Source organism: Nycticebus coucang, chromosome 24 (assembly GCF_027406575.1).
Source record: "Nycticebus coucang isolate mNycCou1 chromosome 24, mNycCou1.pri, whole genome shotgun sequence".
Taxonomy (NCBI): Eukaryota; Metazoa; Chordata; class Mammalia; order Primates; family Lorisidae; genus Nycticebus; species Nycticebus coucang.
Window position 1 is genome coordinate 32,524,199 of NC_069803.1, and position 26,749 is coordinate 32,550,947.

The 26,749-nt window shown below is 53.1% G+C and overlaps 1 protein-coding gene across 1 annotated transcript; it reads right to left on the minus strand.

The window, feature by feature from the left end:
* Window positions 1-2,440: 2,440 nt before the first annotated feature.
* On the minus strand, window positions 2,441-25,265 carry ENTPD6 (ectonucleoside triphosphate diphosphohydrolase 6). Its single transcript, XM_053578478.1, is given in 16 exon segments — window positions 2,441-5,664; window positions 5,846-5,958; window positions 7,027-7,083; window positions 8,350-8,490; window positions 9,783-9,884; window positions 11,724-11,788; window positions 12,344-12,423; window positions 13,136-13,224; window positions 14,085-14,120; window positions 14,755-14,830; window positions 15,942-16,085; window positions 18,121-18,197; window positions 19,651-19,942; window positions 19,945-19,974; window positions 20,404-20,472; window positions 24,785-25,265. Coding segments are annotated over 15 exon segments (1,455 nt in total). The 5' UTR covers window positions 20,458-20,472; window positions 24,785-25,265; the 3' UTR covers window positions 2,441-5,565.
* Window positions 25,266-26,749: the final 1,484 nt, after the last annotated feature.

Genomic DNA, 26,749 nt, shown 5'->3' on the forward strand with positions numbered 1-26,749 from the left:
TTATATCCCCCATCTCTCTCTATTGCTTTAAAGCCAGTCCTAGCAGGACTCTGAGCTTTGGCATTTTTATCTGTAAAATCACTTGATCCTGAGCTGCCCTCCCCAAGTGGGTATGGAGGCCACGCAGTGCTCTGCGGAGCTTCTGAGCCTTCACAGGCTGTATTTAGAGCCTTTCCACCACCAGGTTCTGTGCTGTAAAGCTCGGCCTGGGCTCTCCTGACCTTTGGAGAGGCTTCTCCAGACAGGATGCCTTATAGGGGATGCAGACACTGCAGTTTACAAGGCTGCACTTCAGCCTTAAACAAGAACGGTAAGGGAATAAAACACCACAGAAGAACAGAGTGGGAGGCTGGCAAAGGGCACAGGGCAGTCAGCCCTGGAGGTAGTCATTATCATGGAGATGACCTGCCTTAGTACAGGAGCATAGGCCTAATGTGGTCAGGAAAATTCCTCCAGAGGCCAGGTGGTGGCTCACAGCTGTATCCCGGGCACTCTGGGAGACTGAGAAGGGAGGATTGCTTGAGATCAGGAGTTCAAGACCAGCCTGAGCAAGAGCAAGACCCTGTCTCTACTAAACATAGAAAAACTAGCCAGGCTTAGAAAAACATAGCAGGCACCTTTGGTCTCAGCTACTCGGGAGACTGAGGCAGGAGGACTGCCTGAGCCAAGAAGTTTGAAGTTGCTGTGAGCTAGGCTGACACCACGGAGCTCTAGCCAGGATGATGGAGTGAGACTCTGTCTCAAAAAAAAAAAATTCATCTAGAGCAGTGGTTCTCAGCTTTCCTAACGCTGCAAGCCTTTAATACAGTTCCTCAGGTTGCAGTGACCCCCAACCATAAAATTATTTTCGTTGCTACTTCATACTATAATTTTGCTACTGTTATGAATCATAATATAAACATCTGATATGCAGGATGGTCTTAGGCGATCCCTGTGAAAGGGTCTTTTGACCTCCAAAGGGGTCGCGACCCACAGGTTGAGAACTACTGCTCTAGAGACACTTGGCCCAGGAACCTGGGATTAGGAGGCTGCAGATTGCTCCTCTCAGCTGCAGGATGGACAGCATCGCCTCGGGGCAGCAGTGATTAAGTCACTGACCACACAAGCCTGGTTCACAGAGAGCTCTACATTAAGTACCAGCCACTGTTGTTTTAACTGGAAACTGAAGGACGGTGTGAGTGTGCCTACCTGCCCAAGACTTTCAAGGTCACTTTCATGGTGAATTCAGGAATCTTACAGACAAGAAGAGATACTGGAAGAAGCTGATTCTAGCCTCCCGTTCAACACAGGATCCTTTCTGAGCACCCCCTAATGCTGGCAGGGAAGGGACCCGTCCCAAAGACGCTGTCCGATGTTACTGAGAAACCTGGGGACAGCTGCCTTGAGACTATCACCCGAAGTCTGGGCTGTGGCCTCTGGAGTGCCACAGCAAAGGCCAGTGTCTGACAATGGCTCAGGTGACATCACCATCCACCCAAAAGTCTGATTTCTGGTGAATAGTCCCAACTGGCTGACACTCCTCCTCACATTTCACGGTCTCTAAACAAGTCACAGTGGACGAACGTCAGCAGAAATTACACACGTTTAAGTGTGGTTTTCTCCTGCCTTGGGAGACTATATTTATGTCCTGACCTTGCCGTGATTTGCCCACTTGTAAAAATTCTCTTCTGTCCCTGCCTCACTGCTTGGCTGTCATCGTTGATGTCATCAAAAAAGGGGATCTTCACAGTAAGGACATCAACTTGCCTTCTGGTGACTCTGAAATGGCTCTAAAAATTAGTCACCCAGCAACAATGATTTGTTGCACATGAGGATATTCAAAAATATGAATAAACTAAAACCATAAAAATATCCTTTGGTGAACTTTTAAAACAATCTCCACGGGGAAGCTTTCCTAAGGATAGCACAAAACCTGGAAGTCACAAAACAAATTTGTATGAAAATACAAATATGATCAATCTGAATAAAAATAGTAATAAAATGGGGGGAAATCAGAACATATTCTATCATAATGGGATAATTTCCTTATGAAATAAAGTTTTTTTTTTTTGAGACAGAGTCTCACTCGGTTGCCCCGAAGTAGAGTGCTCTGATGTTATAGCTCACAGCAACCTCAAATTCCTGGGCTCAAGCGATCCTTCTTGCCTCAGCCTCCTGAGTAGCTGGGATTATAGGTGTCCGCCACAACGCCCAGCTATTTTTAGAGCTGAATGTCTCACTCTTGTCCAGGTTGGTCTGAACTCCTGAGCTCAAGCAAGCTGCCCACCTCCACCTCCCCGAGTGCTAGGACTACAGGCGTGAGCCACTGTGCCTGGTCTGAAATAAAGAGCTTTTAAAATCAATATAAAATAGTCACAATCTTACAGAAAAATTGGCAAGGCGGGGACAGGAATGGATGTTTCACAGAAGACGAAATGCAGCAGGCTCTTAGACACGCAGATGAATTAGATTCATGCATGTTGAAATGCAGGAACCATTTTTTATTTGCCAGAATGAGTCAAGTTCTTTGGCTGTGCTTATGTCGGGGAGGACACTGGCACTGACACTTGGTGGACACATCGCCACAGTTTGCAGTTTACTGAAGGCTTGGGGCCTTCAGTCTGGCAGCGTCAGGACACTCACCTACATGGAAAAGAGGCTGGAAACACATTGTTATGGGACCTGTCACCCCAATGTGGGGATGCCACAGGCCACAGCAGGACCAAAGCAGCCCGTGTGCGGTGTGTGGGGCGTGCGTGGAGCCCTGTTCAGGCGCATTGTGGCACGTGCCCCGGTGGGAGCAGCCTCACTGCCTCCCAGGGTGCTTCTCACAATGTGCATGTGTAGCTATTTTTGAAAAATGAGAGCCCACTCTATTATCACAAAAGACACTTGGAGAGAAGTGACTTGCATATTTTGCCTAAAATAGTCCTTGACTTATTCGGTGCTCGCTTGGGAAACTGCCAGTGGTTTACTCTTTTCAGATGTGAGATCATTCACTTTTAAAAGGATCGAGTCAATTTTTGGTCTGCCTGCCTTCATCTATCTTTGATTCTTTGCCTCCAGAGTTCTTTAAATATTTAATGTGTTGGGTATTATGGAAGTGGAAGAGCTGGTGGGGCCCTGCCAAGGCGGCGACAGTGAAGCTGGGAAGAGGACAGGCCTTCTCTGCCCTCTGGGTGAAGCCGCCCAGCCTTAGTCCTCACGCGACTCTGTTCAGGGAGCCTCTCTCCTGCTTTGTCTTCTCTGGCTGTATCACACACTGACCTCTGACCTCTGACTTCTTCCCAAGGTTTGAGCCCCCTGGGCACAGAACTGCTGGCTCTGGCTTTGTGTGAGTTCTAGGTGTCCCTCCAGCCTCTGGGGACAGGTGGCACAGACCAGGCTCTGCAGTGTGGACATCTACAGGTGCTGAGCTGCTCAGGTATCAGAGGGTTCACAGGTGGCTCCTTCTCTGCCGCTACCTGCTGTGCAGCGCAGGCGCTCAGAGAGGAGGAGTGAGATGGCCTGTTTGTGGAACCCTTTCCCCCTCTGCACAAGCCTCTGCCGTGTAGTCTGGGAGGTCCTGGCCCAGCCTGTCCCTCCTGCCACAGTTGGGTTCCCAGACAGGCTGGGGGGCTTCACACAAACACGCCCAGGGCACGGTCAGCTTGAAGCTTTCCCTGGCATATCATCCCTTTGGGGCTGTCCTGGCTAAAAGCAGGGACCTGCCCTGGCCCTGTTGAGGTTGCTGGCCCAGCAGGGGAGGAGCTCTGTTCTCCAGCCTATGGGGACAGCAGGAGCCCTGGCCAGACTCCTTTGCAGCCTGGACTCCCCAGGGCCTTGCACTGTTGTCTCCAGAGACGCTGGCAAGACATAAAGCATGCCACCTCTTCTGCCACCCCACTTTGACACAGAGTCTCATTATGTTGCCCTCGGTAGAGTGTCATGGTGTCACAGTTCACAGCAACCTCAAGCTTGGACTTAAGAGATTCTCTTGCCTCAGCCTCCCAAGTAGCTGGGACTACAGGTGCCCGCCACAACGCCCGGCTATTTTTGTTGTTGTTGTTGTTGTTGTAGTTGTCATTGTTTGGCAGGCCTGGGCTGGGTTCAAACCCGCCAGCTCCGGTGTGTGTGGCTGGTGCCCTAGCTGCTGTGCTACAGGCACCAAACCACACTTTGGCTTTTTTAAAGGTAAACAGGGATATCAGGTGCCAGGTGGGCAAATGGTGCCGCCACTCAAGATAGGCCTCCCAGGAACAGGAAACGTTTTTTATTTTTTGTAGAGACAGTCTCACTTTACTGCCTTCAGTAGAGTGCCATGATGTCACAGGACTCACAGCAATCTCCAGCTCTTGGGCTTCCGCGATTCTCCTGCCTCAGCCTCCCGAGCAGCTGGGACTACAGGTGCCCGCCACAACGCCTGGCTATTTTTTGGTTGCAGTTCAGCCGGGGCTGGGTTTGAACCTGCCACCCTCGGTATGTGGGGCCGGCGCCTTACTCAATGACCCACAGGCACCTCCCAGGAACAGGAAACTTTTATTTTAAGTGGACGTGAGGCTCAGCCATGCCACGTGCTGTACATTCACTGCAACACCAACGCCGGGAGCTCAGGCACCAGGACCCACACGCCACGTAGGATGTGTGTGGGGGGCGGGGTCAGTCACAAGGAGTATAGACTGTGGCCCGGGACCACAGGAGCATGGTGCTGGGGACAGTGGCTTGGCTGAACTGTGGAGGGACTGTGTCCCCTGACACGACCTCGCTGGGTTGCAAACGGCTCACAATAGTAATACATTCACTAGAACACAGAGGCAGCGTCCAGAAGAGGGGCTCAGAGCACAGCTTCCACACAAGCACTCAGCACACCCACAAAAGGATCGTCGCTCAAGCAGCATGGCCACAAACAGTGTTACAGAGGTTCACTTAGTGCCTGCCCACAGCAGGAGATGTTCTCTGAAGAGGCGGGAAGCAAGGTCCCTGGGAGGTTCCACAGCTCTTCTCCTACCCACTGTGTTCCTTCCATTAACCCTAAACCATGCCAGGTTCAAGGAGAGCAGCCCCCCCCAGTGACTCCACACACCCACACAGAATAGGAAGGAGCACACGAGAACCCACTTCCCAGCAGGCCAGCCTGGAGGGCAAGGCAGAAACAGCTCTGAGCAGTCCAGGCAATCCCTACAACCTCCTCAGGCTCTCCTGGGGAAGGTGGAGCCCACCTCAGGGAGGGAGAAAACCTACAAGGTCCAGGAGACTCATCCCAGGGACAAACATACCTGCTGCAGCCACCCTAGGGGTGTGTCGGGGCTGTGTTGCTGCTGTGGCGTGCACCTGAGCCCCATCTGGTCCCCTGCCCACCTGGAGCTGGGGCAGCCAGGAGGCACTGGACAGGCCCTCTGGCTGCATGCAGCTGGGGGAGGCTGATGCACAGGCCAGGGGGCCATGGGGCCCTTCTAAGTCCCAGGCAAGTCCACAAGAAATGCCCCCACAGACTGCAGGGAGGAAGGGGCTCGCCCCACATCACAGCCTCTCGAGGGTGAAGTCACATCCAGGACAGGAGAGCCACAGAGATTACCACTGACTGGGGCAGGCTGGGTAGCTCCACCGCTACGAGGCTGGATTCTTCTGTCTTTTCAGGGAGTCGATGTAATGAAAAATGGCCCCCAGAGCCCAGCTGGTCTCAACGTTGTCAATTTTCCGAGTCAGCTTCAAAACACAAAGGGGGACGGGGACTATTAGGCACCGTGACAGAAAGGCGTAGCGTCTGTGGGTGAGGTGGCGTTCTTAGGAGGTTGGGATGGGCTGGGGACAGGACCCCAGCAATGGGAGCAGTAGTTCTTGGCCCCTCGCCTACAAAGGAAATGGGGAGCCCAGGAGGCAGGCTCACCTTCAGCACTTTGCCCCGGGGAAAGCCAAGCTCCCGCAGCAGCAGGCTGACGTAGGTGAGGTCCATGCACGCGAAGGGGCCGCGCTGTGGCTGGGTCTCCAGGGTCCGGCACACTGGGAACGACATGTACGGCTGCAGGTTCCAGGCTGTCCATTCGCGGGGGTGGGGGGTGAGAGGCGTTCCAGTGCCTCCCATGCCAGGTGCCCCCCACTCCTCACTCTGATTCTCAGCCAGGACTGCAGCTGAGTGTGGGAGGACAAGGCGTCCGGGTACCCAGAGACTAGGGTGGGGCCCCAGCCTCCCCCAGACCAGGCTCCAGGTCCACGTGCCCCTGCGTGGCTTGTGTGGGGGTCGTGGGCCACCATGACCAGCCCACATCTCTCCACCTGAGACCCTGGACACTGCCTCAGATGGTCAACCTGAATAAAACCAGGGTTTTCTGGGGGAATGAAAACAACCAAGCTATCTCAGAACAATCTGGGTCTGTTCTTGAGGAAGAAGGGCAAACCTGTCCAGACCAGTCCTAGGACTCTGCTCAGGGCCTGTTCCCGTGAAGTGGTGTATACGGCACCCATCCATGGGGAGCCACTGTTTTGGGGAGGGGGAAGGTAGAGCCTTTTATGGGGGAATATACAAAGTTTAACTCTTGATCTGCAGATTGGAATGGGACCCAAAAGGGCAGAATGTTTCTACTGACTGGCTATCTGTGTATTCCCTGCCATGGGATGAGCATGAAAGAGGGGGCAGAGGAAGGTGAGGAGCACTGTGAGGGCTGCTAGAAAATCATCTGTGGCCCTGGGGGCAGCCCCCAGCCCTCACTTCCTGGGTTCACTGTGCAGGGCTCACAACTTCTTCAGGTTTGTATGACAATCGTGAACTTACTGGGACATCCGGGGAAATCGCTCTTAGGGTCACCCAACTAAGAGTGAAAAGGCACAGAAGAGGAGAAACTGATAGAGGGGCTGGGACTGTAGCTCTTTCATAGCTGGGAACACCAAGTTCCCTGCCTGAAGCCACTATTTGGAGGAGTGGACCTGGGGTGTGGGCCCCACATAGTGACCCCAAGTGCACAGTGAACTCCACACTCAAACACTGTGAATGCTCATTGACAGTAGCAGGAACCAAACCCAGGAGTTCTGTGTCACCGACATCCCGGGATGTCCCTCCCCAGCATCACTCACCATACTTGGCTGCGAGCTCAAAGTCTCCGACGACCAGGCTGCCGCCCTTCTCTGCATCTGTGGGACATGACAGAGCAATGGTCTGCAGGGTGTCTGGAAGCCTGGGGTGCTGCCGAGGCCTAAGGCTGGTGCTGGGTTGCTGGCCAGACACACCAACACACCAGGAGAAGCTGGGTGGGGAGCTCTAGCCATAGGCAGGCCGCAGCACCCTCAGCTCCTTACAGACTGAGTTTTCTGAGTGATGTGGCTCAGAGCGGGCAAGTGGTCAGGGCTGGACCACACAGCAGGGGTGATCAGAAGGTCACCCCACACCCAAGCCCTGAATGTCCCCTCCAGAGGAAGCTCACCAGGATCCCTGGGCCCCCAATTAAACAAACTCTTCATTTTAAGAAAAATAAAACACAGAAAAAGAAACGTTTCTTGAAGCCACGGCACTGAGCTCAGCATGTTTTACCATCAATTTCCCAAACGGGAAAAAAAAGTTTGTTGGGTCGCCTTCCACCTTGGGCACCCCCAGGTCCCTGGTCAGCAGTAGCACAGCCAGCACAGAGATGCTGCAGAAGGCCTCAGGGCCCACGGAGCTGGAGCCACGGCATCTCCTGGGCAGCTTTTATTTGAAACATTATTGTTCTTATCCTAACCTCAGGCCACACATTCTGATATTCTCTATTTCTTTCTTTCTTTTTTTTTCTTTGAGATAGTGTTACTCTGTGGCCCTGGCTAGAGTGCTATGGTATCATCACAGCTCACAGCAACCTCAAACTCATGGGTTTAAGCCGTCCTTCCGCTTTACGCTCCTTAGCAGCTGAGACTATAGGCACCCACCACAACACTCGGCTATTGTTTTTCTATTTTTAGTAAAGATGGGGTCTCAGACTCTTGCTCAGGCTGGTCTCCTGAGCTCAAGGGATCCTTTGCCTTGGCCTCCCACAGTGCTGAGATTATAGCTGTGAACCACTGTGCCCGGCCTGATATTTTGTTTCATTAAAAAAAAAAAAAAAATCCTAGTCACCACTCACTGAAGTGACTTCACAACCTTCTTGAGAATCTCCACACAGACTGACCATCACCGGCCTTGGCAAACTCCAAATACCTTCTGTCCTGGCATCCAACATGCAACTTTACTAAACAGCTCAAAAAACCAATTTGTCTATAAAAAGGTGCTTATTACTCCCTACTCTGAGGACAAGATGCCTTCCCCTGTCTACTTCAGCCATCCTACAGGGTCTGTGACAACAGGGTTACCAGCTTGTCACAGGCCCTCTGCCTGGGAGGCCCACCCAGGTCTGACCATCCTGCTGAGCCCAGCTGGGTCGCCCTCACCTATGAGGCCAACGTGGGCTGCGAGGTCGTGATAGTAGGAAAAAGCGTAGAAGTCCACATGCTTCGCCTCTTCCGTCCTGTGCACTTTATTTCGGAGGATCTCGGACACTCTGCTGGCGCATAGCTCGTACAGGGTCATGCCTAGGGAGAAGTGCAAAGCCAGAGGTTGGCGGGCTCCGGGCACTTGGGAGCCTTCCCCAGTGACTTGAGACCTGGACTGGAACCCGCAGACCCTAGCCCAAGTAGGGGTGGTCACTGCACATACCATAAGCAGCCCTGCCGGAGGCACGGCACACTGGGGCCAGGTCTGCAGGGAGGGCAGCTTTCCCTTCAGAGACTCCAACCCCACCCTGACGCTGCCCATCAGGATGGCTGGACTGGGCCCTGCCTTCCACCTCATCAGCCACCCTGGTGGTGGGGCCTGCACCCTATGTCACCAATAAGGAAACTGGACCTAGAAGGCCACTGGACACCAACACAGGACCCAGAGGCTAAAGGTCTGCCCTGATGCCTGCCAGGCGCCTTGCCCCAACTGCCCACCTTCTCCCATTCCTGCTCTCCTGGACTCCTGTCACTCCCTTGCCCCCACCCTCATTTTCCCACTGTCCCTGTCAGGTCCCACCACCAGCTCCCTGTTCAGTAAGCACAGGGCACTGCCACAGGACCTTTGCATGTGTTGCTCCTCCAGCCCAAGAGCTGCTGCTCCAGGTGTGTGTGACTCATTCCCACCCCTGCCATCCCCACAAGACTCCTTGCTGTCCTAGTTGAAACTGTAATGTCCCTCCCAGCACCCCCTGTCCTCTTTTATCTTTCTGGGGAGCACTTCCTCATGTGTTTCCCTGTCTGCTCTCACTGGGACTGCAGCAGCACTGTCCTGCTGTGCCCTGGCCCGCAGCAGGGCCTGACTCACGGCACGTGTACAAGCAGACGACTGGGGCAGAGGGATGTACTCAGTCACCGAAGCCAACTGTGCCCCAGACCCCAGCGTCCAGCCTGGGCATAAAACGTCAGACGTTCCCTTAGACCACCCAGGGCTGGAGGGTGAGCCTGGCTGGGCCACGGTCACCAAGCAGTGGGGACTTGCAGCTTGCACTGCAGGGAGCAGCCCTGGCTTTTCCCTGCTATTTAGAAACTGCTCAGCACTGGGCCCTTGTGCTGGGCCAGGTGTGGCCTTTCTTCTCAGAGCCCCAAGGTGTGCAGGTCACTTTCATTAGAGGCTCGTCAGGAAATCTGACCCTTTGGAGGAAACATTTAGTGACAGACAAGAAAGCCTTGTGCAGAGGCCCTACAGAAGGAAGTGTTCCCAGCACTCTGGCAAAGGCTGCACAGCCTGGGGAGGCTCCCAGGGCAAGCACGGGCTGGGCTATGTGGGTCTGGAGGGCTCCCTGCTTCCCAGGGACGAGGGGAGGCAAAGGGAGGAGCCGCTCACGCACCTGCCTTCTGCCCTGCAAGTCTGTATGTTACTTCGGCGTGTTCCCATTCTCCTCTGAAGCTGGGAGACAGGCACGGGCTGACCAACTCCTTTCCATCCTTAGCTGAAACAAAGATTAAAGAAAGAAAAAGCACGTTGCCACCGGGGCCCACATAGAGCTGCACCCTGGCACCACCAAGTCATGCTGCTGCAGGGGCACCACAGGAGCACAGGGGGCCCCAGTGTCACGGGGCTGTGCTTCCTTCTGCCACATGAGATCTGACTCTTGGGGGCCCCCAGGGAAGCCTCATTAAGGAACTTGCAGCAAAGTCTCCCCCACTCTGGAAACACAACTGATACTGAGGCCACAGGCCATCCACTAGTCCGTGGTTATCACAGTGACCCTATCAGGAGTGGAGGGGTCACTGTCACGTTACACATGGCTGAGGCCATGAGTAGCCAGCTGGCTGGCGGCAAGGCCAGGACAAGAGGCACTCAGTGCCACCAGGCCTTGAATTGAATCTGTGCTGTTCCATGGCACAAAGCCAGGGCCACTGAGTGGTGGGCCTTGTGGTGCCACTCCCGGGATGGAGTGCGGTGGGCCCTGTGGTGCTACCCCGGGATGGTACGCCGCTCTCCCACTGAGAGAAGGGTGCTGTCCCCTGCCCTGGATTCTGGTCAGGGCCTATTTTCACTGATGGCATTGACAAGAAATGATGCATGTGGTTTCAAGGCAGCCTTCAGCCCAGGCCACACTGCTGGTAGAGGCCACACAAGGAGCAGCAGCGTGGACAGGGCCCCTGGGCCTCAGTGGAGCCCTGTGGGGTTATGAGAGACCACAGAGGACTGCTGCTTGCTGCTTTCCACTCCATCTGGGGTGTCTCACATAGTGACAGCCGACAGAACAGGCTCATCCTCCTGGCTGGTGTCATGGACCCAAGTGCCCGATTGGGGACTTTGTACAGCCGGGAGAGGAGACAACACCCTCCCCACCACTCTGCTCAGCAGGAGAGGATGCGGAGGCTGAGCCCCAATGCCACAGAGAACCACAGAGGGGGCAAACGGGTGCCTGTCTTCTCTTGGGCTAAATAATAGGTGTTTTCCAACCTCAGAGTAGGGCTGCAGGTGTGTTTGACATGTGGGCATGTTTTGAGTTTGTAAGAAAAGAGACACGGCGATGAGAGTAAAGAACTGAAATAGGCTTATAGCTGCAACCCCTGCCCCAGAGCTGCCGGGCCCTGGAAGAGATGGGCAGGGGTTGGGGGCTAGAGAAGGGCAAGGGTGGCTGGCACCCTCAGGGACGATAGGCCGTGCCAGTGTCAGGGCAGCGCTGCCCTCCTGGAACACTGGGGTCCCGGTCCCCGAGGTCTCCCGAGAGCCGTGTGCACACCGCGAGCCTGTCAGGAAGGGGCAGGGCAGGCCTGGGCACAGGCTCTATGTCTGGTCACACACCACATGGGAGGGCCCAGCCACTTCCCAGGATCCTGAACCGAGCAAGAGATGGGCAGGGGTGTCCTCACAAGGCTGGACAGTGAAGGGGAGGAATCATCCCTGAAGGCAGCAGCCCCAGCACTGCCTCCCCACAATCCCTAGGCACTGTCTGGGGACACGGTTCTCTCTTCAAATCCCCAAGTTGACTCCACATGCAGGTAATGACTATACACAGTCACTCAGGTTCCCAAAATCCTCCAGCTAGGTATTTCAGAAGTGATTAGAACAATAATAGGAATGTGGTCTCCACCAGAGTGCCACCAGCAAAATCTGGGGCACATCTCCCCTGGGCCAGCCACACCCATGCCTGGCCAGGTGCTGGCTGCTGCTGTGAAGTGGGGGGAGGGGGATCTGGGGGGCAGGACCTCCATGGGATGGGTGGCTGCTCCCCTGAGGGGCTCCTTGCTCTCACTGAGAACAGCAGGCAGGGGCTGCAGGAGGAGGCCTCAGACAGTGTGTGGGGTTCACTCACCGGGCTGCCCCTCCACACCGCCCAGGATTGCCAGCCGCGCCGACATCAACCCGAGCCCAAGGTAACTGCAGAAGGACATAGGGGTGAGGCTGGGCCATAGGGTGCGGGGTGCAGCATGCTTTCTGGCAGGGACCCATGCAAGTGGGAAGGAGGGACCCTGTGGTAAGGCATTGCAAGGCCTTTCTGCTCCTTCTCAGGCCTCTCTCTCTGCATGGACTCAGAGCATTCGGCTAATCTGCACACGTGGGCCTGTGATATGGCAGCAGCTGCCTGGGAGCTGTGGGCCTGCTGGTGAGCGAGGCAGACTCCGTCCTTCAGTCTAGGGCTGTACTTGCTTTGTGAGGACAATCTGCCAGTGGCATTGTGAGGCAAGCAGGTGGCCTAGCAAAGCACTGCACAGACACGGGCTCTGTCCACTCTTCCTCAAACCTCCCCACGGCAGAACAGAATTAGCATGGAAGAGAAATGTGATTACACTGCAGGTGAAAAGCAGAGGAGGCGGGAGGAGGGGCCAGGAAGGGCCAAGAGGAAGCAAGTCCAGGGGGCAGTAGCTGGAAGCTGTGGGGTCCTTGTGGTGCTGGGGGCTGCGTGCCCAACCCCCCACTTTCCTAAAAGCAGACCTGTAGGAGTAGAGCTTGTAGGTCCTGTTGAACATCTGCAGTGCGGTCAGGTGGCCTGGCGGGGAGGCCTGCAGGGTGGCCTGGGGAGGACAGAGGGGAGGGCTACTGTGCTTCCTGCCGGTCTCTCTAGAAGGTTGTCCCCTCACTCTCTCTTCATTTGAAACAAGGGGGAGACTCAGTAGTAGTCAAATAAACAAGCTTTCATTAAGTCCCATGCTATAGGAAAACAGGAGCAAGCAATGAGAAATACAACACGAGAGCAAAAACCTGTCGTCCTCTCTCACCAGCAACGCTGCTCTCATTCTGACACACACGGGCCAGCCAAGACTATCATCTATCAGTAACTATAAGTGCTGTTTGCTGAAAGCTAAAACTGAGCAGAAAAGTGAATGGGTGAGGAGGGAACTATTTTTAAAGCAACAGATGGTTGTAATGGGGAGTATTTTCATCTCCTTTAGAACATTAATCTTGAAAATGGTTGATGCCCCTCCCCATCCATAACCAGAATAAGTGATGCCCACCCCTGCTCCTTGCCTAGAACCCCAAAGGGTAGGAAAGCCTCCACTTCACATTCTCTGGCCTGAGGGTCTCCAGCTACTATTTATCACCCCACTGAAGACCAAGTTTCTGTTGCCGTTTTGTTTTTTGTTTGTAGGCAGGGTTAAAATCTAAGCACGCAGCATTGCCTGTGAAAGATCCTGGTCTCAGATGAGGGCACCACCTCAGTGCAGCTCAGCCTCCTCCCTGGCAGCCTCAGGGGTGGGAAGGGTGCTGGGTCGGCGGGCTGCTTACCTCAAGCTGTGGCAGGAAGGTGATCTGAGTGGACCCTCCGCCCAAATCCAGCATGCCCACACTGCTCCCTCCTGGGCCTCTCAAGCTGCCTGGAGCACAGCAAGTAAGATCAGTTAGGCAGGTGAGAGCAGCAGAAAAGTGAGAGTGGCTCAAAGTCAGGCCCTTCAGTAGGGGGGGACGCTGCGGTCCTATCTCAGGGCTCCCACGGAAAACTGCACCAAATGTTTAAGGGATAACAGGGAAAACTGCACCGAATGTTAAAGGGGTAACACCGATGGCTCTGCCAGCTCTGGCTTTCATTTGGACCAGGACAGACACTAACCTTCAGGAAAGATGCCTGTCCTGTCTTCTGGGAAGGAGGCCACTGGCCCCTCTGACACTCTTATAAGGGCTTTGCAAGGTCCCGTCCAGCCAGCCTGAGCTCCCCGCCCCACGCAGAGGCTCTCATCTGTCTCCTGACACTTTCCTCCCCTCATGAAAGGGGCAGATCCCACCAGGAGCTGCCTATCTTTTCACACAGCATCAGACACACTGCTCTTTTCCCTAACTGCAGCGAAGGACAGTAAGAACCCCTGGCTCCTCATCACCGGCTCCACCAATGGCAGAGGATAGTAAGTATCTTCTTGTCACATTTAATATTTGAAGACATGACTGGTCTTAGTCTTTGCTTCCCTCAGAAGTGAGAGGACAGGGCCCTTGGCAGAAGTCATGCAGGAGATGATGTGGGGGCCATGCTGGGACAGAAGCACCCCTCCTCGCGCTTACACCTGTGAGCTCACTGCTCACCTCCCCAACAAGCTCTGACACCCCACTTCAGGCCAGGAATGCCATAAAAGCCTCAAGAGGATAAGAGAGTGGAAATGAGGCCCTGCTCTCAAGGAAGCCTCACTGGGCCCTCCTCACAGGTGCTGTGAGCCGCTGGCCTTTATGGCAACGTAGACACACACACCTGTCAGGAAGTTGATTGTGATCCATGCTGAAACCCCTGAAAGAGAGCGTATCAGACAACTTTTCAGTCACTTGTGCTGCTTTCAACGTAGGGCCATGAATGACTATTTCCAGATTTCAGAAGGGACCACCTCCCCACTGCACTCAGCCTCTAGACTGCCACAGACACAGCATGGCTCAGAAACGGCCCAGCAGCTTCTGGCAGACTGGACGGGACACCCTAAACCCAGTGTGTGGCACCAAATGCCACATCTCTCCCTCCCGTCCTCACCACCAGCTTCGGTTTTTCAGAAGAAGCAGGAGAAGAGCCCGATGCCCCTCCCCTGCCCCATACACACCACTCTTAAGGTCATATTGAAAGCAGGCTTATGAGGAACCTTAATGTACGTCTCTTTCAGAATTAACAACTCAACGGCTGCACCCTGAATGTAGCAGTGGCTGGAGATGTTCCAAATGTTATTGAAGCACAACACAATACTTCCAGAAACTTCACCTGTGCCAGGTCCAGGGTTGGTCAGGGGGTAATCTGTCTCTGACACTGGCCACCCAAGCACCCTCTGGACGTACAGTGAGTGGGAAGGGCTGTGACCTCAGTGCCCCTCACCCAGGAGTCTGAGCAAGGAGTCAGCTCCCACGAGGGCCCACCCAGCACCTGCCTCTGGCAAATCTACCTTCGTCTGTTCCATTCATGATGGACACGCAGTCATCCCCTACAAGGAAGGGCGAAGCCTTAAACACATCTTTCACCTAAACAGAGAGAGATTTTTTTCATCTTTTAGAACTTAAAGTCAATAGTTTTGCACCATGCTATCAGCAGGCAATAAAAAAAAAAAAACACCAGAGGGACCCCTTGTGTCTGAAGTAATAAACTTTATGCTTTGTTCAAACTTAATTCTTCATGAGGAATTTACTCAGGCAATCTCCTCCCTGGGCTGGCTGAGGCATCTGCTGCCCTGGAGACCAGTCCTGAGCCGCTCTGGCTTATTAGGGCTCCAGCAGACCCGACTGGCCCAGCTGAGCTGGCGTCCTGAGTGAATTGAGCCCCTCAGTGCTGCCCCGCTTTGGGGCGTGAGATAAAGGAGCAAGAAGAGTACAAGGCAGAGCCCAAACCTGGGGCCCCCCACGAGGTCTGGGTGGTCCCGCTCCAGGGAGAGGGGCCAGAGGGCCTGTGTCTATTTCCTCTCCCACCTCCCAGCACATCTCTACACACAGAAGCTTCAGCACCTCTGCACCCCACAATCCAACTTTGTGAGAGGCCTTGGCAGACAGACACCAGGCCATCCTCTCATAGGTGCAGGGTCTGGAAGGAGCGTAGGGGCTAAGGAGGGTCATTTTGCTTAGAGCAGTTCCCTAACTCCCAGTTTGGGAGATGGTGCCCTAGCTCTTGCTAGTGCCAGGTTCCAGGTGCCAGGTGGGGAGAGAGGAGGCTAAAGGACCTCTTCAAAAAGCACATCTGGGTGCTAGGCCAGCTGCAGGACTAACCGTGCTCATGGGGACCAAGGCAAGAAGGCTTGAGCTGAAATGCCGCGAGCCTTCTGACCCATACCAAGTCCCTCAAGGGAGGGAAGCCCTCAAAAGCACGTGCACTTTTACAATAATGCTGCTTTTCTCTTCATAAAACACAGATTCACTCTGAAAAACAGAAATAGTCTTGAATGTCACGAGGAAGAAAGTATCAGGCACTCACACCTCTACCTACAGGTGACATACCAGGGCCTCCCCTCTTGGGAAGTGCCTGCGCATCCTGCCAGAGGGTGGGCACTGACTGGGAGCTAAGTGTCTCTCTCTAGTTGTCATCAGCTGCTGGGGCTCCCCGCTCATTGCCTTGCCTAATGAGTGGGGAAATGGCCAACCTCACCTTTTGCAGTAACTTCTGAGCCTTCTCTTCTGGTAACAGCCGTAAGCCAGCAGTGGCCTTGAGGACCAGAGGGGTGGCCTTCCAGAAGTCGAAGGGAATGTGTTGTTTAGCAACATCCAGGAGCTCCTGGATTCCCTGAGTGCTCTGCAAAGTGGTGAGAGCGAGGCAGCGTCTGCCAAGTGTAGCACATAAGGTCACCCGTGCTACCTTCACCCTCTGGTTTATAAACATGATTTTTTTTCTACTTTCCAAATCCACAGGAAACAGGGATGCAAGTGGTATTGGCAGGTGTTTGGGAACATGAGGACCAGGCAGACATGGAGAGACGCCCTTGGCCATGGAAGTGGCAGGACAAGGACAGGTCAGGAGAATGAGCTGCTGCTCTACCAATGCCCAGCCAGCCCAGGGCAGGGACTCCACAACCTCAGACAGGTCTCAGCTCCCTGGACGTCATGAGTGTGTGGGAACTAAGGAGTCCCAGGTCTTCACAGCACCGAATCCCATGAGTAACGACATCAAGGAACCATGACACCTCCAGAGTGCTCAAGACCTCAAAGCTGGACAAAGGCCTGTGTCCGTGTGGGCACGTGGGACAGCTCAGGGAAGCAGCCACGCATATCCACAGCTGCAGTGCCCAAGGGGCCAGTGGGCAATGTCTAAGAAAAAAGACGTTCCTTTTGTCCAGAGGTGCCATTCTACAGAGAGAGACAGCCTTCCACGTGTGGGCAAAGAGATGCATGGAGGATGACAGATGGCAGCTGCCCTGTGCTACTCAGGGAGAAAGACTGGGTGTCCTGAAGACGCCCTTCAGGAGGGCGCCGGTCCCCAGGTGAATGTGCAGCACACGCACACCTTCCTGCTCCTTCCTCTCACACAGCTGCCTTTGAACACGTGATGTCCACCAGCATGGTCCCCAGGCAGCCTGCAGCAGCAGGGGTCAGCGCTGCTGCCCTGGGGGGCAAGGGCATTTGTCCCCATGGTATATGTTACTTACGCAAATAAGCCAGACTCTTTAAATCCTAGTTTATTCTAAGACACCTAATTTAATCAGGTTTGACCTCCTGTTCACTCCAGAATCACTAATCTCTTTTTTTTTTTTTTTTTATTGTTGGGGCTTCATTGAGGGTACAATAAGCCAGGTTACACTGATCAGAATCACTAATTTCTATTTGTTTTTTGACCAAGCTACAGGAAAGCAAGGCATGAAGTACACTGTCTGCGACGGAGACGGTGTGGCAGCTTGAGGCTAGAAATGCTTGAACGGAGGGACTGTGGCTCTACCCGTGGCCAGTTTCACGATGAGGGGAAGACCAGGGCCCGGTGTTGGTGCAGTCAGAGACGTATGTATGCTACAAACCTGCAGAACTCGTTATTTAACATTTTAGTTAAATTTTTGAAATATTTATCTGGTTTTCTGGCTTTTGCATAATAACTTTTTTTTTTTTTGAGACAGGGTCTCACTTTGTTGCCCAGGCTGGAGTGCAGTGGTAGGATTGAAACTCACGGCAGCCTCAAACTCCGGGGATTAAGTGATCCTCCTGCCTCAGTCTCCCAACTAGGTGGGACTAGAAATGCATGCCAACACGCCTGGCTAATTAAAAAGAATTTTTTTTTTTTTGTAGATATGGGGTCTCACTACATTGCTAAGGCTGGTCTTGAACTCCTGACCTTGAGTGACCCTCCCACCTTGGCCTCCCACAGGGAGGGAATACAGGTGTGAGCCACCATGCCCAGCCCACAATACATTTTTAGTTCTAATTTTTCATTTTAGCAATGTTTGCTATCTTCAAGCAAATGAACAGCAATAAAAAATTGTAAACATGTGGTGCAAAATTTATAAAAATAAATTAACATAAAAAATTTTTATTTTCTTTTCAGATAGGGTCTCTGCTATGTCACACAGGCTGGGCTCAAAACTCTAAGGCTCAGATCTTCTCAACACCATCAGTACTCTGGGGCCTCCTGTCTGGGCCAACGTGCTGGTGGGGCAGGCCTGGGAGGCCTGGGGGCAGCGTCCTCCTCTGGGCTTATGAGCCACCCCCCTGCTGGCCTGACCACCATCCAAGATGCCTCCCTCCGTCTTTCTGAAAAGCCTCCTGCTTTCAAAGGAAAGGGACTGGCCATAGCCATTAGCACAATCAGACAAATGTGATGAACAGCCATGACAGAAGACCCTTACCTTTTCAACATCGTCAGCATAAGCAGAAAGGCCCGGCTTGAGTGCTTTGAAGGTTTCGTGAGTCAAAGTGGGAGTTTCTAAGAGGAAAATGTTTAGTAAAAGGGCAAAATTATTATTAATACAGCATGGATGTGTGCATATGCACAACCTTGACCAGTTGACATAGGCCAATCCCAGAGAGGCAGGGGCCCCTCAGTTGTTTCTCATCTGAATTCTGCCTCTTTAGTTCAGCTGAACAAGATGAGTACAAGACCTAACATTTTAACCAGAACTTTACTTTTGTAAAAAGGCAACTTTATTGAGGATAATATACAAGCAAAAACAATTGTATCAATTTAAGGCATTAAATTTTAACAGTTAATTCTTGCTGATTCAAAAAATACAGGAACAAGATAAGTGACTCCAAACTGCAAATATTGAAAATAATTTCCCTGATTCTGGAATGGATGTACTACAGGACTTTAAATATTGCATTTTTCCTTCTTTTTAAAAAGTGGAGTGTGTTAAATTATTAGGAGTTGTGTGGACTCAAGGGCATATAGCAAGGCAAGTGTTGAAGAGACATACCAAATTCAGACAGAAAGACTCAGGAGGAAAAACAAGACCATAAAAAATCAGGGACAAAACTTTCTGCAGAGACTTTCCTCTCCAATAGGAAAACACCAGAATGTGGCTATGAAAGGACCACAAGCTGCTGTGCTGTCTTAAATTAGCTTCAGAACCATTTTTGGAGATAAGTAGACACAGCATCTAAATATTTAACTATTGTAATAAGTTAAAAATAAAGCAGATGAAATGAAAAGTAAGTAAAACATGCCACACTGGCTTTGAAAAGTACACAAAGCCTTGTGCCTGGAGAGACAGAATGGTGTCTGCTCCAAAAGCAATGGGGTCCGTGGAGACCAGAGGTTGGGGGGGGGGGAACACCCAGGCGAGTGGCCAGGGCACCTGCCCGCAGAGGGCTGCACATTCACACACAGGGCAAACCGCAGGTTCACAGCACAAGAGGGCCAGTGGGAAACTGGACACCAGGAGGAGACTGGGGCAGAGAGCAAAGGACAGAGGGCAGCTGCCCACCTTCCTGCCTGCGGCTCCCAGTTTCCTTTTGAAGTGGGGCCCCACTCCTGTTGTCTCCAGCTGTCTGGGCCTGAGGCAGCTCCAGGTTGGCCTGGGTTCCTAGCCCCTATGAGCCTGAAGCTGGGGTTACTTCCTGCCTTAAACCTTCCCAACACAACCTCCAGCCTGAGCCATGGTCCTGGCCACCTGACCTCCTGGTGAATGCAGGGAGGGGACAGAGAGCTGCCCGTCAGTGGTGGTCACCACTAGCTAGTGTTGGGAGTTAGGACTCCTGGAGAATTCAGATGCCGGGTCCCCACATCTGTGTCGGCATGTCTAGAAACTGCATTTTGACAAGCTCCCTGGTGAGTCCATAGCAGGGGGGTCCAGACATCACTGTCTTTAAGGGGAGGAAATCCCACAGCCCTGTCCTGGGGTTCAAGGGGGCTCACAATCAGCTTCCTGCTGGGATACCTCCAGGTGGCTGGGCGAACTGGAAGACGTGGACTCGGGTGCCGGTGCTCCCTGCGTCAAACATGATCCCATAGAAGACCTCCTGACCGTGCGCAGCTGTCCCTGGGGGGCTGTGGGCCTGCTGGCCCCACTGGGTCCCAGAAGCTGCCCCAGCAATGCTAAAGAAGGCCTGGGTGGCGGAGGCGCGGTGCCACTTGATGTAGGCGACGTAGATGAACAGGCCCACGCACAGCCCCAAGGGGTATACCACTTTCATCACCCTCAGGTTCCCATGATTTGGTATTTTTCTCATTTCTTTGACTGCCAAGAACTGTACTGCAACTGCTGGTGGAGAGAGAGAGGGAGAAGAGGTGGGAGGAGCTTGTGAGGCTGCAGATTTCAGGGTGAGGCAGAAGTCCCTGGTTCCAGGAAAAATGGTTCTGGAATGTGTGATCCCCATTTCACTGAAGTGGGATGAGGCTTATAAGGACAGGTCTCCTGCACAGGGTCCATGCCCCCCCTGAAGGTGCTAGGCTGGGCACAGACCACAGCCGCAGGCTACACTATGTGAGGTTCCAAACACATGGCTTTGGGGCACATTGCTATTTACCTAAAAAGGTCACCTGTAAGAGGTGTCCCAGAGCTGTCTGTGGGAATAGATGTGTGATCTAATTTATTCCTTCAATCATCACTTACACTTTCATTTAGGCAGCTGACTTTCCAAAAGGTTCTAAACCCCGTCCCTCAGTCAACTGCAAAGGGTCCCAGACAAACCTGAAGTATGGAGCTGGTTTTTCTGGAAGTTTCACAACAGGTGCCTCTTTTCATTCACACACCACATTTCTGCCAACAAGAAATAGTGTGTGTTCTTTCAAAGCCTATAAAATTCCACCCAGGTAGTAAAATAAATTAATTGGGCACCATTATTTTTGGTTTAACATAACCCCAAATTTGTTCAGGTTCAATCAGGGACTGTGTGGGAACCTGAGGCTTCCAAGGATGAGAAGTGAGGTGCCTGATTCTCAGGGGTCCCCCACCCTCAGGGAATGTCCATCTGTATGTCCACCCCTGGGGGAGAGACACAGAGTGCCAGGCTGGAGGCAGGCCACAGGTCACCCCTGGAGGGAGAGGGTCTCCTCTCCTGCAGGGTGGGAGCTCCCAGGAGGGTTGCCTCAGGACAAGCCCTGGGAAGCAGGTACTGCAGGCTCTGTAGAGAGCAATGAGAGGAAACGTCCCCAGGGAACCAGGGGCCAGGATGGGCTGGAGGACAGTGTAGAGGCACTGCGGGGGAGGAGGGAATGGGCCAGCGTTGAAGCTGTCTGGGCAGAGAAGAAATGAATGGAAGGAGACCTTGGGGAAGGGCATTGGGCACGGGCCTCCCTCAGCCCCTCCTTACTAGGTACAGCCCCGGCCTTACTAGATGACCTCAGGCCCACGGAGCACAGGTCAGACTCTGTGCCCCTCGCGGGGGAACGAGGAAGAGCAGGACAGATCACCCCTCCCTGGCAGGAGCAGGCCTCCTTCCTCAAGGGCTCCTGCCCTACTCTGGGCCTCTCCTGGAGCCTATTAAACTTGGGAGCTTCCCTCCACTCTCATAGTCATGTCATGGCCCACTGCCTGGGCCTAGTCCCCACTGGCCTCTGAGCTTCATCTCATACCTCTCCCTTGCTCACGATGCTCCCAGAGTGCAGTGCCTTCCTCTGGCCAGCCCTCGGCCTCTCCCTGCCTCAGGCCCTTTGCACACACTGTTACTCATTCCCAGAACGTGTGGCTACCACCCTGGCTAAGCCTGTCCTCATCCCACAAAGTCCACTGAAATGTCACTACCACCACCTACCCTAGTGCCCCCACCCTGAACACACCCTCACAGGTGCTCTCTTCACCCTGAACCTCACGGGGGGCTGTACCCCCCACCCTGAACACACCCTCACAGGGGCGCTGTACCCCCACCCCTCACAGGTGACTCTCTGGAGGGGAGATTCTCAAGAAAAATAAGGTCTTTAAAAGCAGTCACGTATATAGGGGAATTGAAAAAAGCATACACAAAGCCAAGAAAGACACATCCTCAGAAGAAACCTGATAAGGACTTAAATCTTCATCCCAGACTGATCCCAAAGCTCAGGCACTCTGACTAGAAAGTCAAGGTCTTTCCTAATACAGAGGTAGTCTGCAACAACAGGGAGGGGGACCATTTTTTCAAGTGCTCAATTTCCAACAGAAAATCACAAGGCATACAAAGAAACAGGAAAATATGGCTCATTCATAGTAAGAAAATAGAGTGGCAGAACCATCCCTGAAGAAACACAGACATTGCATGTACCAAAGACTTTAAAACAACTCTTAAATAAGCTGACACAGCTGGAAAAAATACAGATAAAGAATAAAAGAAGTCAAGAAAATGATATATGAGAACAAAATGAGAGGATCAACAGAAACTAAAAAAAAAAATCAAACTGAAATTGTAGAACTGAAACATACAATAACTGAATTGAAAACATTGAGTGGACAGGTTAAGTAGCAGATTTGAATAGGCAGGCGTATCAGCAAACTTGAACACGGGACGCTGAAATTATTCAGAGGAGCAAAAAAAAGAATGAAGAAAAGTAAGGAGAGCCTATAGGATTAATGGAACAGTATCAAGTAAAACAATACATACATTATGGGAGTCCAAGAAGGAAAAGAGAAAAATAGCAAGCAGAGACAGTATTTGAAGAAACATTGGCTCCAAACCTCCCAAATTTGAGGAAAGGCATGAATATAAATATCGAAGAAGCTCAGTGACCCCAAATAAAATAAATTGAGAGAGATGCTGGGCCCTGGCTTCTGTCTCCAGGTTGAAGAAACTTCATAACCTCACTCGCCTTCTAAATACAAGACTTGACTTCAGACAACCAGAAACCACTCACATGACCTTCGGTATACAAAATTATCAAAGCTACAGACCAACAAGTTTAGGACAACACAAAGGGAGTCCACACAGGACACAATATCGAGGGAGTGTAGAGCCAGGTCACTTCCATCTTTCTGGAGCCCTAAATACAAACACCAGTTTCACTTCACTAGGTTGAGGTGTCTGTCTATGTCTAAGACACCCACCTGCAGGACAGGCAGTCATATCTCCATGGGGACACTGCTACCACACCCCGCATGTGCTGAGCAGGCCCTCCCTGAGGGGTCTCTGAGGAAACGATGACTTACTTTCTTTTTTTTTTTTTTTTTTTTTGGTTTTTGGCTGAGGCTGGGTTTGAACCCACCACCTCTGGCATATGGGACCGGCGCCCTACTCCTGGAGCCACAGGCGCCGCCCCGATGACTTACTTTCGTCTGTTCTTACAGGAGAGGGGGTGGAGGGAGGTGGGGAGAAGGTAGTCAAGAGGGGACCACGGGGAGGCAGGCGTCTGAAGAAGGGCACCCAAAGGCCGACAGAGGTGTGGTCCTGCTGGGGTCACCCTCTGTCAGGTGGGGACAGGAGAATCTGTGTGTGGGGCAGTGTTGTCAGAGGCATGAGCCGACTGTCCCCTGGCTAGCTTCTAAGAGCTGGTGGAGACAGGCCAGCTCTGTTTGATTTGGATTGGTGGCCACCTCTCTGCTGGCCAGTTCCTTCCAGGTTTTCAGTTTAAGTAAACAAAGGGGCCACGACTGCAAACCACTGCCACACATGCTGAAAACATACCCCAAATAAAGCACATCAGCAAACCACCGCTCACTCTCCAGGTGTGTTTAAATGTACTTCTCTCCCCTTCCCAGTAGAAAGTCCTACAGGAATCGCCCTGTCAACCCTGCCTACACTTCCTTTTCACAGGATGCAGTGGGAGGGAGGCGCTGCCAGAGCTCTTTACACAAAGGACCGTTTCTCTACCTCTTCACACCAGACTCTAGGGGGGAGATGGACACACACCATATTAATTAAGGGGGCAAGGGGAGGGGACAGAACACAATTTCTGAATTTGTAATATGTTTGCCAACTTTTTCAAGAATGATTACCTCATCGACACAATGGCTCTCCCACCCTTGGTTCTTGCTCAATAAGGAGGGTCAGCCCTTGTCTTCTTCCCAGAGGTTCTAGACTCAGGGGTCCTCAAACTGTGGACCGTGGGCCACATGAGGCAGTGTGATTGTATTTGTTCCCATTCTATTTTTTTATTTCAAAATAAGATATGTGCAGTGTGCATAGGAATTTGTTCATAGTTGCTTTTTTTTTTAAACTATAGTCTGGCCCTCCAGTGGTCTGAGGGACAGTGAAATGGCCCCCCGTTTAAAAAGTTTGAAGACCCCTGTATAAGGTCCTGTGATGGGGGCTTCCGGCAAGACTCCACCTTGTCCTGTGTGATGTAGGGTGTGGCTCAGCACACATCACCCTGAAACAGGTGGCTACAGGGACACCCAGGTCTGCCCAGTCACTTATGGCTGATTCCTTTGCCTTTTGCCCTTCCAGCTGCTCATAAAATAAAAACACCCTCCTTTTCATGGTCCCTGAGCCTCTCCCATTTGTCCTTCCTCTTTCATCCCGGGGTACAGTCCAATGTCCAGTTCTGTCCACCTCTGGGCCTCTCCTTATCTCAATCTGGAGCACTGGTGGCTCACAGGTCACCTCAGGCAGAACAAGCCTGACCACCTATGAGAACCTCTGAGCACCATCCCAATTGCAGTTATGTGCCCTCACATCCTCAGACTGCGTGCATGGCACCATCTTACCTGCTTCCCAGAATCTGCTAAGCCAGGCCTCCCAGCTGGGCTGTAAGATCCAGGAGTGACAGCCCTGGCCTGGCACCCAGCTGGTGGCCGTGTGCAAACGCTGCTGAATGAATGAATGAACTAATGCAGGAAGGCTGTGGGTCCCCGGGGCAGAGACTCTGCTATCTCGCCCACCCTCTAGCCCGAAACACTGAATGTGCTCTCCGCCGAGTCGGCAGAGTCGGACGTCCAGCGAGGCCTAAAGCAGCCAGGAAAGGAAGGCAGCAGGAAGGGGACCCGGGGTGCCAATGACCCTGAGCGCTCCTGCACCCGGAGGGACCCAGCTTCTCCTCCGCTCCGGCCTTCGCCTCCAGGGTGCCCGCCACTGCCTGCGAGGAGGCCAGGCTCCCGCCGCGATCCCACCCGGGGCCCCGCCCTCGCCCCCGCCCCCGCCCCCGCACGAGCCCCCGGCCCATCTTACCCTGAACGCCGCCTTCTACCCACTGTGGACGGGGTGGCGCTCCCCGGGAAGCAGGCGGCAGACGCAGGCTGCTCTCCTGCTCTCCCGTCGGTGGGCGCCACCAAGTTCTCCACCGGGGGTACACGACCCCCACGGACTCGCCAGCCGGAGCCCCGCCCACAAGCGTGTACGTCACGGGGCGGGGGGGGCAGCTAGAGCCCAGCCGCGCAGGCGCAATGCGGGAGCGGACCCAGCTGCGCAGGCGCGGTGCGCTTCTTGCGGTTGGCTGGGTGGTGGCGGGTCCGGCGCTCCCCGCTGGTGGCGGCGCTGGCCTGGGCGCCGGGACCGCGGGCTTCTAGGGTTCTCTTGGTTAACGTCCTCGCGGCGCGGCAGAGCCGGCCCTGTTGTGGCTGGCAGGGAGGTTACCACAACCTCATAAGTTTGGCCTGTGGAGTTTCCCCGGATCCCTCCACAGCTGAATTTCCTTTTTTCTTTCGGGGCGGTGAGCGATGAAAATGCGCGTGGAGCAGCGGCGTGATCGCGAGTCCCCCACTCCTGGCTCCATTTCTGATGTCTTCCTAGAAGCCACGTTCGCTGCCAGCTCCTGACAGTCCTGGAATACAGGCTGCCAGTTTGCTTAGGGACGCTGGTGGTGGAGCTGCCCAGCTGTCCCCAGACCCTTCGCCCGCCTGGGTGGAGACAGGGGTGGCGGTGGGGCTGCCCACGTGTCCGACCGTGTGGCGTGGGCGCGCTCCTTTCAGGCTGGATCCTCCAGGACGGCCCCATATCTCGGAGGGCCCCTGGAAGAGCCGTTGTTGGAAGAAGGCCAGGATTCTTTATTGTTAGAATCGAACACAGTTGAGGGTGGAGGGGTGCCGAGTACCTGTATGTGGGTGGCGGAGACAACGCCCATAAACCAGGCCTAGCAGCTGGAGCCTGGGGTCCCCCTGTGGAGTCCCCACCAGTGGAAAGCTGCCCACGCCGTGTGGTTGGACACGGCCCTACTGCGGAGATGTGGTTATTACACCAGTTAGCCTATGTGGGCCCTTGAAGTTTTTCCCAGTTGCTTGCCATTTTGAATAATGCTAAAGGTCTATCTTTGTGCCCTGGTGTAGGTGGAACTGTAGCAGAAACCCTTAGAGGTGGAATTGGCTGTTGTAAAAGCTATGTCCTTTAAAGAAAAATTGGGTAGACATGGCTAAATGGTGCTTCCTCCTTTAGACAGTGTACTAGTTTACACTCCTACACAAAGAATGTTTAAGTGTCTGCGTTTCCCCACATTGTCCTCACTGGAGTCTTTCCAAGATTTTGGATTTTTGCCATCCAATAATTACAAAACTGTGTCTCACAGTTTCAATTTACATTTTTCTCATATTTTGAGATCCCTGTCCATGGAACTGTGATGGCCCTGCTTCCTTCTGCCTCATTCACACATATCTTATCACTTCCTCCCTTTCACCCTGTTTCACTCTTAGAGTTTCTAGAATTTGTCAAAGAAAGCTTTTTGCTGACACAGGCTTTTGTGTGTGCTATTCACTGCTGGGAAAGCTCTCACACCAGGTCTTTCCTTAGTAGATTCTTTAAGACTCAGCTCATGTCACCTCTGGCCATTTTGTCTGGAGTGACCTCCGCTGGTTATTCTCTGTTTGTCTCCCTTAATGCTGTTTTTCCTCATAGAACTCATCACACCCATCGTTATTCATTTGTTGACGTTTATTGGTGTATTATTTGTTCTACTACTAGAATGTAAGCTCCACAAACAAAAAGAAGTGTTCTGTCCTGATCACTGTTGGATGCCCAGCACCTGGCACTCTGCCTGGCACACAGTAGGCACCTAATCCCCTCAGCCCACCTCTGACCTCAGCTGTCCTGTTGTGGTGGACAGTTCCCACAAATGCTGCTCTCTCAAGCAGCTCATTGCTCTCGTAGTTAGGGCTCACTTGGGACTTTCTGGAAGCCCTGGGAGCAGGCACAGCCTGGAAATTC